Genomic DNA, 13,639 nt, shown 5'->3' on the forward strand with positions numbered 1-13,639 from the left:
TCTGAACTTCTATCAACTTCTCCATCAGCTTTCTCAAGCATACATGGCATCGGTGGTGCTCTTGGCATGAAACTATGCTGCTGTTCGCAGTCACTTCTTGTCTAAGTGTTGTTTCCACAACTATCTCCCAGATTTTTATTGTGACCCATCAACTGAATTTCCCTGTAGTTGCTCCAAGTCTGTACATCACCCTTGTTCTTAAAAATGGGCACCATCACACTTTTCCATTCCTTGGGCATTTTCACACTTTCAAAAATGATATTGAAAAATTTGGTCAAAAATCTCATTGGCATCTAACCAAGACATTTCCATACCTCCACTGGTATGTCAACATGTCCAACTGCATTCCCCTCCTCTTCAAAGCTTTCCAAGCTTCATCCCTACTAATTTTTCCCACTTCCTGGTCCACAGCTTATATGACCTCTCCCCTTCTTTACTTTTCATTTTTCTCATTCATTAGCTCCTCTAAGTACTCCTTCTGTCTTCCTTCCTCCTTCCTTTCACACTCCATATGAGACCATGTCCCAGTGCTCACATCTTGCTTGTTAGAACATTACCGTTTCTATATTTGACAAACCTAACTTGCTGCACATCCTTTCCAGCCTGATCCCTCTGTTTCACCAGGCAGTACAAGTCCTTCTCTCCCTCCTTAGTGTTCAGTCTCTTGTACAACTCATCATATGCCTTCCGTTTTGCTTTTGCTATTTCCCTCTTTGCCCTATGTTGCCTCTCCTGATATTCCTGTGTACTCTGAGTCCTTTCCTCATCCCATTTTTTCTTTGCTAACCTCTTCCTCTGTATAACTTCCTGCATGTTGCTACTGTATTTAGAATGAGTACACAGTTTATAAACAGTTGCACTGTGCATTATAAAGCATCATACAAGACATTAATTACAAGACATTGCTGTCCAATATTAGAAAATATGTGTAGTATTATTGTTAAATATTTCAACGACAATTCAATGACAATAAACTCTGAACAAATATCTGTGTACTGCTCAGTTTTATGTGTACTGAGCATAGGCTGCATTCTATAAGAGAGACAGTTCTGTATGTGTGAATGCTGAATCAGCATTATGATGCTGAATTAGGTGATCCTCTTCATCGGCTGCTCTTTGGAAATTCACAAATGAAAAACAAGGTTGTTTCACACTCCACATGAGCCCATGTCCCAGTGTTGAGCAGCCCCACACAGCTGGAGTTTGTGGTGGGAGCTAATCTGGACTGGAGTTGCTCCTCTTGGTTCCAAGCAGAAAACACGTCCAGAGGGTTGGAATTGGCATCAATATACCTGCTTGTCCCATTCTGAAGATGATAAATCAAAACAGAAATTATCTTCAAAGGGATAGTTTGGATATTTTGACATTGGGTTCTTTGAAAACAATATGAACATATTAGATTAAATATTATTTCTTCATCAGTCTTCCATGGATCTCCATTTCAAACCATAACTCCAGTAAAAAAAAAAAAAAAAATTTTAGGTAACTGTTGATTTTGTGAATGTTATGAATTGTTTTCTCATATTTTTTAAAATGCAGTTTTGACAATCTAACTACTTCTGTATACTTTGTGCTATTTAAAGCCTTTCATAAATCAAACTATTTAGTTCGTTCAGGAGGTGGTGCTGTGACTTTCAGAGCATGTAACTTTAAAACTTGAAAAATATCCTATTATTGATTTTTTTTCTTAATAGAAATACATAGATATCCTCAATTTCTTTAAAAGCATTGTTTGAAATCTGCTTCAGCGTTATTGCTCTATTCTTTTGTCTTCTTTTGCTTCTTTAAAGTGTTAGCTACCATACTGCTATTTTTATCTTTCCTTTCTATGGTTTAATCTGGCTTATTTCTGCTTTAGATTTTAGCTGGTCTTACTATGTTTAATCCAAAAAAAGAAAAACAAAAAGAACTGGACTTCTATTCTGAAGATGAAGAAGATTTGTTTCCCATCCTGTGGCTTTATCATTTCAAAAATGTCTGGAGTGTGTGGAGTTCCAAGCTTCATAGAATATATGAAATAGGCTATATAAAATATATGTCCAGCCTGATGAGCGTCAACAACTCCTTTTCAGAGATCCTCAGGAATCTCATTTGTTGCTGTCATGATACACTTCTACAAACATGTTGTGAAGAACAGACTTGTTGTTCTTCTTCGTGAGGTTTAATTGGCGATTGGCAAAAAAACGTTGAGGTTGCATTACTGCCACTTACCGGTATGGAGTGTGGCTCAAAATGTCTTTTATTCTATACAAATGTTATATTCTGTTAATCACATTTTGTTTTCCAGAAAAATCTAATTAAAATCTGAGTACTTTTACTATCTGAATTCCCCATGTAGTATATTTATTAAACTTTTCTTTATTTTTCCTAAATTCTTCCAACATTAATCTCCTTTCTATCACATATCTTCTACATACTACAAATTACAATATGTTCTATTGTCTCATTTTTTCCACAAAATTGACAGTTTACTGTATTATGTTGCTGTATTCTGTATAGCAAACTGTTAAGTCCATTATGTCCAAATCTTAACCTTGTTAATAGTTTCTCCTCTCAGGAGCAGACTTTGATAGAGCCCTGTTCTTTAAATCAAACAGGGTGTCCACTCACACCTGATCATCATCCCATTAATTGAAAACACTTGACTCTAATTTCACCTTCAAATTAACTGCTAATCCTAGAGGTTCACATACTTTTACCACTCAAAATACAGTATGCAGTATCAGCTCATTTTCCACAATAAATAAATGACCAAGTATGATATTTTTGTCTTGTTTGTTTAACTGGGTTCTCTTTATCTACTTTTAGGACGTGTGAAAATCTGATGTTTTAGGTCATATTTATGAAGAAATATAGAAAATTCAAAAGGGTTCACAAACTTTCAGTCACCACTGTGCATGTGTGGCAAACATGTTTTTACACCCTACTGCTTATTTAGGAAAGTCTCTGATTCACATTCAATGAAATGTTTAATTTTGCTGCATCTAGACATACCTGTAAATTTTTAGCATGCAGACAAGAATCCCACATGCAAAACATAATTGCAATTATTTTACATATTTAGAGGTGTGTGTACTCAATTCCACTTTGATTTGGGATGTACAGTGGAAGTGTGCCTGGATTCCTACTTATGCTTTTGGATTTATTTGTGTATACGCTGTTTTCTTGATTTAAGCATGTCATGTTTCAGTAGGAAATCCACACAAGTCTTTGGACATGAGGCCCCTGGATGACTGAGAATCCTCACCAGATTACCATGTTTAGCACTTTTGCTACTTTTGTCTTTGGACTACAGTAATGTGTTGCTTTGTTTTAGTTTTTAGGCAGTGTGCTGCTTCTTTTAGCTTAAACAACTTAGTTTCAGCTCCTTTAACAGTCATTTAGCACTCAGCATTCACTCTGAGTTTCACAGAAAAATGCTAGTTCTCTTTTACTGTTTGTTTCAACAATTTAACTCATCAGTCACAAAGAGCAAAAACGCACCATGTAGGCAGCAGCAGCATTGTCACTGTTTCCACCTTAAGACTATAACCACTTACCAGGTCTTGTCTCTGTGCGTTCACTTCCACATAAACTCTTGCCAGGCCTGCCTGATTGATGTAGTCTGTCATGAGGCGGTTAATAGTGCTGGTTTTTGGCATGGCCAGGGTGCCTCCTCTTAGCTTGCAGTCCAGTGAAGCTTCTCTGGACTTTTTGGGCTCCTTCACAAGGAGGTAGTATTTTTCCTCTGTCTCTTTCAAGCTTAAGACAACTGCACAAGAACAATTTTAACATAAATGACAATGAAGGCATGATTTGTTTTGACAAATATATTGTACCGCAATTGTTGCTGCTTTCTTTTAGCGATCTGAGCAACACCTTTCAGGTTTGTGGTGTCCAATTGAGGAGACACATTTTAAAAAGTAAATGGAATTGCACAGTCGAGATTTATTTAGCACATTTTTGTGTAACATAACACTGTGTTTTCTATTAAAGACACATGGATAAACTAAAAACAAAACAAACGAACAAAAAAACATGATAAAAAATGCTAAAGGTTAAGCTAATGCTAAATCAAAATGCAATTAAACCTAATCTCGTTCTTATTTTGTTAAAAAACCATTTAAGCTGTTTTAAATATGTTTTAACAATGGTGGCCTCTCTCAGATCCAAAGGCAGAAAATGTCATTTCACTGGAGCACAAATTAAAAAAAGCAGTTCCTCCTGAAGACTAGACTTAAAACTCTCCTTTTTGCTAAATCCTATAGTTAGGGTCAACTTGGGTTTCCTGAGCTGTCCCTTAGTTATGCTGCTATAGGCTTAGACTGCTGGAGGACAAACTGACCACACTTTTTCACTCTGCTACTGTCTTTACTTACTCTGCTCAACCTGTTTTGTATTTGTAATTATTTTTTCTATCCATAACATGGGGGTGGTGTTTGTCTTTCAGATACACCTGGACCTATACCTGGACCTACCATTCTGTGTTAATTTGTTTCTCCTTCCTGTCCTCTCAACCAGCCGGTTAAAGCAGATGGCCGCTTGTCCTGAGCCTGGTTCTGCTGGAGGTTTCTTCCTTTTAAAAGGGAGTTTTTCTTTCCACTGTTGCCACTGTGCTTGCTCAAGATGGGAGACTGCAACAAAGCCAAGATTCAACTTGTCTGCTGGCCTCCTTAGATAGAGAACTTTATTTCCTGTAAAGTGCCCTGAGACAACTTTGTTGTGATTTGGCACTATATAAATAAACTGAATTGAATTGAATTGAATACCAAGTACCCACAGCGTATGGACCTGAGTGGCTGGACTAACACATCTCAGGTTAACACATCTCACATTCTGAGATGTAAGGTATTTCTTGCTCTATATAAAACTGAAAGGACATTTGAATTGATTCAGATATTTTCAGAAAAGTTTGAAACATCCTGTGAGAATGAATGTACTGTAGCTGTATTTAAATTGACAGTAGCCTGGGGTACAACAGGTTTTGAGAAGGCTTTAGTAAGCCTATAAGTACATGTTAAGATTTGCATGACATGTTGAGGCAAATCCTAAGAAAACAAGAATACGTAATATGAGGCTCAAAGAAACTAAAGTAGCTGCTTACAGTATGAAATTCAAAGTTAAAAACAAGCACTAATACTGACAAAAATAAATGATCGAGAATAAAATATTTCCACCCTCATTTGCATAGAGCAAATTCATGTATATGAGCAGATTTTTTGGTATGCTTTTTTTAAGAACATAAAACTCACTATTTATGTTATGTCTTCCTATTAGCGCCAACCACAGTAAAACCTCAAATGTTCTGTTTTCTGGCAACTCACCATTCTTCAAAAACTGCGCAGCTTTCCGGAGCTCCCCTACACTGACATCCAGCTGCCCAACCACCTTTCTGTACCTGCCACAGTCACATGTTGTACCTGATGAGGGAAACAAGGGTTAACACAGATCATTTTGTACCTTACAACCAATATGTTACATGTAACATACCACAAATAAATTGCCACATTTGTTAAAATGAAGTGTAAAATAACAGGAAGTAAAAAAAGAAAATACAGCTTATATTAAATTCTGATCCTATAAATTACTATAACGGAGAAATTACAAGAGCATTTTAAAAAATGTTAATGTTACTTTTATTTTTATACAGTCACTATTGGTAATATTCAATTCTATTAAAAGTTCAACGTTTCATTAAATAAAATCTTAACTATGTCACTGATCTGAGAAGAGCAAGAAAAGTCCTTTATGACATTAACATGACTTAATCTACAATAAAATCTAAAATTGTTATTACCAGTTTTTCCTTTCACGCCAGCTGGTCCAGTAAAACCCTTCTGGCCTTTGTCACCTACAGATGATAACAACACAACCCTTTTTTAAATTATATTTAGCAAAGTATTTAAATTATTTTTGACAATTATCCTATAGTCCTGCCATTTGACCAGCAGATGGGAATGTTACACTTGGTTGTAGAATCGTCCAGTTTTGCTGTTGGAAACAAACAAAAAAAAAAAATCCAAAATTGCTGAAGCAATTCCAAACAGACTGAAACAAATCCATCAATATTTTAATTTAGTAAGGTAAGTAATTGTTTTTCTTTTTGAATACCTGCCACAGAATGTAACACTGAATTTATTTTCTACATTTCAGCTTCAGAGTGGCGCAGACTGGCAGTGGCAGGTTTTTGAAGAAAAGATCAACAGTACAAACGTCACTCTGACCTAGTTTTAGACAACGGACAGCCATGGCAACCTGTATGACTAAACTTTGTTGTGATATGGTTATCAATGTAGGAAAAAATGTTTATTTAGTCAAACAAATAGGAATTTAAATCAAACAACACATTTGAGATAAAAAATTTTTTAAATTAAAACTGCAGTTCTTTTTTGTTCTGAGAGTAACATACAGTTTGCAAAACTTTTTGTTTTCTATCCAAATCACAGTTTGAACAGCTTGAACTTCCTGGGCGAGATCCCTGATGGAGGATGTGAGATGTATGTCTATTGGTCAGAGTCCCACCACCCCTCAGCCAATCACTGTCTGTTCTGACCCTCTGTAGGATTACAGAGCTTTCTGTAACCAACTCTTTGCAGCTCCTGAGTGGCAGGGTAGAGCCAAATCTGATCTGATTTGTTCTGTCTCAAACTTAAACACAGACAAAACCAAAGGGATGCTGTTTTCAAACAGGAAGTCGGTCCCAGCAGTTTTCCCTTGATTTTTATCTTCGAATGGTGCTTCTATTGAGTTTATCAATTCCTACAAATACTTGGGTATTTTGGTCAATTCACATCTCTCTTATAAGCCTCATGTCAAAAACTTGGTAAAGAAACTGAAAGTAAAACTTTTTTTTTTTTTTTCAGAAATAGATCCAGTCTAACTCTAAAGGCTATGAAACGCCTTGTAGCTGCTACTTTCCTTCCCTCCACTGACTACGGTGACATTATTTACATGAAAACCCCTACAAGCACCTTGCAGATGTTGGACACTGTCTATCATTGTGCGCTAAGATTCATAACTGGCTGTGACTACAGTACCCATCATTGCACCCTGTATTCACTGGTTAACTGGTCATCATTAACTTCACACAAACTTTCTCACTGCTACATTATCATCTTTAAAACACTTATTGGTCTGTTGCCTTGATACATCTCCTCCTACATGTCACTACATGAGTGCAGCTACAGCATGCGCTCTTAGGACATTATTACCTGCAGTGTTCCCACAGTGCAGACTGAACTAGGCAAAAGGGCCTTTTCCTACTCTGCTTTGGAACACTTTGCAAAAAGATCTGAAGCTGTCGACCTTGACCTCTCTAAGTGGCTTCAAACAATTGCTAAGTTCATGGCAAAAACCAATGCAGACATGTTCCTGTTTTATTTGTTTTTTGTGGCATGGGTGGGGGGTTACATCATTTTCTTCCATTTATTGTTTTTTTTTTTCAGTTTATATGCTTTCTTCTAAGAATGCCTACTGTTGTCATTGTTATCTACTGTTATCATTATTTGTTAAAAGCAGGTCTCTCTTTGAGTCCTTGAGGCTCAATGAGACTAACCTGTATAAATAAAGGTTGAATTGAAATTCACACCAGCTGTCTCTGATACAGGCTGATGAGCTCCTGGAGTAGTTAAGAACATTTGGGTCAGATCTTCCCTCCTGAAACATTACGCTAGCAACCGGCAACTAGCAACAGCTCTGAAAGTCCTATTTAGGATAGCATGACTAATCTGAAAATTTCCTTGTGCTTTCTAGTCCTGTCTCATTGGTTCCTCTACATAGAAATTCTGACTTCTTGTGTCTGCAAAGCCAAACCTCTTAGTGGAACCTTGTCCTGGACACCATCAACTCTTCCCGCTGTCAGCTTACAACACTATTGGATCAGATTCTGGATCCCTGACCTGCCACACTCCAAATTTTCATACTCACCCATCTCTATGGACATACCCATTCATTTGGTATCCTTCATCCTCCTCTCAATACTTATGAAACAGAAAGAGTAAGCTATTCATTCTGGAACTACATCTCTTGCATTAACCTAATTCAGTCCCTCACCTGTGCTATGGTCCCTTGCAGTTATTACCCCAGGGCACTGAAAAATAAACTTTCACTTACCTTTTTTTTTTAATAGTTCAGTCTCTGTCAGTCTACAACACTCTGGGTACAAAAGCTTATCAATCATGATAGAATGTTCCAGCCAAAATGACTTCCAGATTATGACTGACTGAGTAAATTCATCATTCATTTACTTCACAAAGCAAATGTGTTGACAAGCATGACAACACTCTTCAGCAGGTCACCCTTGGTACCACATCACGATAGACTTTATAATTGGATTGCCAGTATCTGAAGTCAACACTCTCATACTTACCATCAGAGAGAAATTCTCCAAGACAGCACATTTAGTGCCTTTGTCTAAACTCCCATCAGCACTTGAAACTTCACAGCTCCTTATATCCCATGTGTTTCAACATCATGGCATCCCCTGTGACGTTGCCTCTGATAGAGGCCCCCAGTTCATATTCCAGGTATGGAGCTCTTTTTTTCAGGCCTTGAGAGCTCCATCTAGCCATACTTCTTGATACCATTCCCAGTCAAATGACCAAACGGAGAGATGCAATCAAGCTCTGGAATCAGCATTAAGATGCAAGATCAAGGAAAATCTTGCCTTTGGGTGTCAACATCTTCCATGAGATGACTATGCTCATTATTCCCTCACTTCCTCTGTTACCAGTTTGTCCTAATTTAAGGCATACTTGGGAAACTTTCCTCCCCTGTTCCCCAGCTAGGAGTCAGACATGTTGGTTCCCTCTGTTCAACATTGTTTCTGTAAATGCCGCTGAGTTTGGCAACAAATCAAGGAGGCTCCCCTTTGTACTGCTGAGCTGAACAAGAGATTTGCTGATCAGAGCAGCAGTCCCAATATTCCTAGTTAGACAGAAGGTATGACCTTCCACGAAGGACATCAACATCAAGAACACACCCAGGAAACTTGTCCCTAGATTCATTAGTTCTTTTCAAATTGTTAAGATCATCTATCCATCCATAAGACTAAAGTTACCTCCTTCCATGAGGATCAACCCTACCTTTCATATCTCCTAAGTCAAACCTGTTTCTGAAAGCTCTTTGAGTCCTTCTTCCGACCTACCGACACCCCCAGCTTATTGACAACCATACAGCCTTTTCAGTTTGACACATCTTGGATGAATGCCACAGAGGTCATGGATTCATGTATTTCGTAAACTGGGAGGTTTTTGGGCCTAAAGAAAGATATCGGAACCCCAGACATTAAATTTTTGACTCAAGCCTCATCTCTTTTTTTATGGGGCATATCCTGAAAGACGAGTGAGATTGCCAGAGGTGAATCTTGAGAAGGGGATACTGTAGGATTCCAGTGTTTTCCACTTAAGGATTCCAACTCTTTGCAGCTCCTATGTGACAGGGCAAAGCCAAATTAATACCAGCTGTCTCTGTTCCTAGCTGACAAACTCTTGGAGCATTTAAGGACATTTGGTTCAGATCTTCCCAGCTGGAACATTGTGCTACCAACCAGTAACTACAGGTCTCTCTTGAAAATGAGTCCTCGTGACTCAGTGAGACTAACCTGTATAAATAAAGGTTGAATTAAATCTAGTGATAGCCCTGAAAGTCCTATCTAAAATAAAGTGACTAACCTGAATATTTCTTTGTGCTTTCTAGTCCTAACTCATTTGCTCCTTTCCATGGAAATTCTGACTCCTTGTGTCTGCAAAGCAGAACCTCTTTGTGGAACCTTGTCCTGGACACCATCAACTCTTCCGGCTGTCAGCCTATAACAACACTATTGGAGCAGATTCAGGAACCCTGTCTTGCCACTCTCCACCTTTTCATACTCATCCATCTCTGGTGACAAATCCATTCATCTGGTGTCCTTCACTCTCCTCTCCATACCTGTAAAACAGAAATAAAAATTAAGCAATTCTTCCTCGATCTACATCTCTTGTATTAACCTAAGTCAGTCCCTCACCTGTGTTATGTTCCCTTGCAGTCATTACAGCTCAGCACTGTAAATAAAGTTGCACTTACCTGTTTATTGAATGGCTTAGTCTCTCTTTGTCAGAAATGTAAACAAATAACTCATAATTGTTGGCAATGAAACATGATTTTACTGATTTCACTCTATTATTACAGATTATGCAGTAGACTTTTGGTGGTGAATTATGCACAGTCTTTTTCCTTTTCCAGATTATACAAAAAATTCAAACCAATAACACTGAAAATTTTCACATTTTGACAAGTATTAAGCTTTAAAACTTAAAAGCTATGATAGAAAATTAGGATGTAGAAGGGAATTTTATAATCAAAAACGTTTCTGAACCAATTTTTCCTCATTCAGCTGTCTGTTTTGTGTCTAGGTCAGTGTACCTGTTTGTTGAAGATATACCAAAAAAGGGAATTGCAGTGTACAGAAAGCCCTATGTTTTTTAAGGTTTTGTATAAACCTTTTATTTAAATCTGTTTTAAAGCACCAAAACAAGGACGGATCTGTAAAAGTACTTTTTCAGAAATTTCATCTTTCTCCTTAAAACTGCTCACAGACAAAGACATACTTTAGTAATAGATCACCATAAATGCTATGTTTTAAAAAGTAATCATATATAAATAAATGTGTGGAGTGTTTGTAACATATGGTTGGGCAAAAAGGAAAGAGAGGGTGGTAAGCTCAAAATAAACATGAATATTAAATTGTATAATGAAATAAAATTTATATCCTTCCACCTTTGTCTCCAACAGGCCCCATCTTCCCCATGTGACCCACTTCTCCTTTATGTCCGCGTTCTCCTGGCACACCTGAGGGAGATGAGAATGTAGAGAATTCAAACTAAAATATACATGTAAAGAAACAGTGAAAGCAGGCAATAATGTTTTTACACAAGTATGTGCAAGCATGCATGTGTGTGTGCCAGAAAAAAACAGAGCAGCCATTGACTGAATCAATGTTTCCTCAGGAAACTGTTCAGCTACAAACTGATGTAGTATTAAACACAAACAGACTGAAGAAGACTGTTGCTGTTAGAAGGATATGCAGCTATCCTTGTGAAGTTAGTTGCACAGGCTATCCTGTGTCTGGAGGAATACATATTACCAGCAGACTTCCATGTCAGAGTTTTAAACTAAAGTCAACTTATGTTGAAACATGACGGCGTTGAGCTGCTTTGCTCAAACCTTGAATCATGTGCAATGTCCTGCGTTATCTCAAGGTGTTGCAAAACTGTGTTAGTGTTCTACTTAGTGTAAAGTATATGTTGTGAGTAACTCTCAACTACAACATCAAGTTTTAGTACAATATCAGCAGCAATAATTGAGTTACCACCATTTGCGGGTATACGAATGTCAATTACCTGCAACTAAAATCTTGAGCTGGGGTGACTCCAAAATTTAATCAGTTTTACATACAATTGATACTTTCTGCAAGTTTCACTAAAATGTGTCAAGTAATTCATGAGCTATGTAAGCACAAAAGAAAGAAACTGACACCCATGCACCCCCCCCACCCACCCACACACACACACACACACACACACACACACACACACACACACGCACACACACACAGGTTTGTTTTTCTATCTTTGTGGGGCCTTTGCATTGACTTCCATTCATTTTTCATTCATTTCTATAGCCTAACCATGACCTTTATCCATAACCTAACCATTACCAGTACATACCTAACCCTAAACCTAACACATCCTCAATTCACACCTTAGTCCTAAACCTAGCCCCTAGCCCACCAACGGGACTTCTTCTTATGGGGCCCGGGCTTTGGGCCCCATAAGGAGCAGTTGGTCCCCACAATGTAGTATAAGTTGGAAAAATGGGCCTCACAAACTAGCATAAACAAGGACACACACACACACACACACATACATACACACACATACAAACACAAGACAGTCTTTCTATCTTTACAGGGACTTTGCCTTGACCTCCATTAATTTATCATTAATTTCATTAACTAACCCTGACCCTTACTCTAACCATTACTAGTACATACCTAAGCTTAAACCTAACCCCTAGCCCACCAACTAAACCCAGTAAATGTATCTTCTCATGGGGCTGGGGCTTTTAGGCCCTATAAATGGTCTAATTTTACTGGTCTACTGCTATAAGGAGCAGTTGGTCCTCACAACACAGTTTTTTTTCTCTCTTCTTCTTCTTCTTCTTTCGGCTGCTCCCTTCTTCAGGGGTTGCCACAGCGAACTAAGTCGCACAAAGACTTGGCAGTTATTTTTACGCTGGAAGCCCTTCCTGACGCAACCACAATCCACCGAGCTACCACAGCCCTCTGTGTGGAGCAGAGAGATGCTATCTAGGGCACCTGGAGGAGCAGATGGTGTGGGGTTAAGGGCCTTGCTCAAGGGCCCTGAGTGGGACGAATGAGGGTGGGGTCAGGTGTGGGTGCTTCACCTACCCCACCCACATTTTTGATGTTGTCGGTACCGGGGCTTGAACTGGCGATCTTCCGATCACAGGCCCACTTTCTCTAACCTCTGCGCCAACACTCCCACGGTTCTCACAACGCAGTATGTGCTGAAAAAAAAAAGCGACTTATAAGGTAACAAAAACAAAGACACACACACACACATACACACACACACACAAACAAAAACATTATTTCAGTTTTGCGTTCGGTAGCAGGCAATAACCAGAATTGAATCTATGACATCACCAGACTTCTACTAATGCTATGGTCTGAGTAAGGTTGAGAAAAGCTGCCAGTTGGAGCCATGAAGTTCACACTCAGACACATAGACTACTTTTCCCTCCTTTCTATTGGGCCATTCTGATGAAGTGTTTGGCAGGAGGTGTAAAATCCTGTGGATTGTGTGTGGTCCACAAAGTTCTGGTCTTTGGGAAATTTCACAGTAATCTGATGGTAATTTTTAAGGAATCTTCAGTGAGAATGTTTAAAAAGTACTCTCCCAAAAGTCAATATTTTAACAGTGCTGACCTGAGAGCTCATTGTGAAAGGTGATTATAGACAAGTTTGTTTTGTGTTCCAAGAAGAAAGGAATTTTACTGGTCTTTATTTTATTACCTCAGTGTGTGTGTGTGTGTGTGTGTGTGTGTGTGTGTGTGTGTGTGTGTGTGTGTGTGTGTGTGTGTGTGTGTGTGTGTGTGTGTGTGTGTGTGTGTGTGTGTACAATAGCTGATTATTGTTGTTTTACCAGTGCATTTGCTCCGCCAGTTAAACGGTCCTGCCAAACATCCAGATAACAATCCTTCATATCAATGTAGCCCCCATTTAATAATGGCCAACTCCTCCAACTGGTTTAACTGGAATCTCCAGCTGACGCAGGATCAAAGAGGTGACGGCCATTTTGTACTCAAACATGTAACCTGAGACATATTTAAATACTTTGAACACTACTTTAGAAACACTCACAGAACAAAAATAAACAATGTTAAGTGGAACTTTTGACAGATCTTTCAATAAATATTATTTTCTCATTCCAAAATTACTTTTATTTTGAAGACCTTACATTCCTTTTGACTTAATAAATTTGTATCTAACTAAAATTGTGAAGCAGCCATGATCACAACAAAGTTAACAATAAGTTTGTAGAAACATATACTATATATATATATATATATATATATATATATATATATATATATATAT

At 38.1% G+C, this 13,639-nt stretch overlaps 1 protein-coding gene across 1 annotated transcript in view; it reads right to left on the minus strand.

Annotated features, from left to right (window-relative positions):
* Window positions 1-1,102: 1,102 nt before the first annotated feature.
* The window catches only part of colec10 (collectin sub-family member 10 (C-type lectin)), a 32,463-nt gene continuing 19,926 nt past the window's right edge, over window positions 1,103-13,639 (minus strand). The window contains exons 3-7 of the mRNA XM_037677071.1: window positions 10,735-10,806; window positions 5,777-5,830; window positions 5,304-5,399; window positions 3,540-3,751; window positions 1,103-1,306 (exon numbers count right to left, since the gene is read on the minus strand). Coding sequence (XP_037532999.1) covers window positions 1,103-1,306; window positions 3,540-3,751; window positions 5,304-5,399; window positions 5,777-5,830; window positions 10,735-10,806 — 638 coding nt within the window. The remainder of the gene's footprint in view (window positions 1,307-3,539; window positions 3,752-5,303; window positions 5,400-5,776; window positions 5,831-10,734; window positions 10,807-13,639) is intronic.

This window comes from Nematolebias whitei, chromosome 5, assembly GCF_014905685.2.
Source record: "Nematolebias whitei isolate Nwh7 chromosome 5, NemWhi1, whole genome shotgun sequence".
NCBI classification, from domain to species: Eukaryota; Metazoa; Chordata; class Actinopteri; order Cyprinodontiformes; family Rivulidae; genus Nematolebias; species Nematolebias whitei.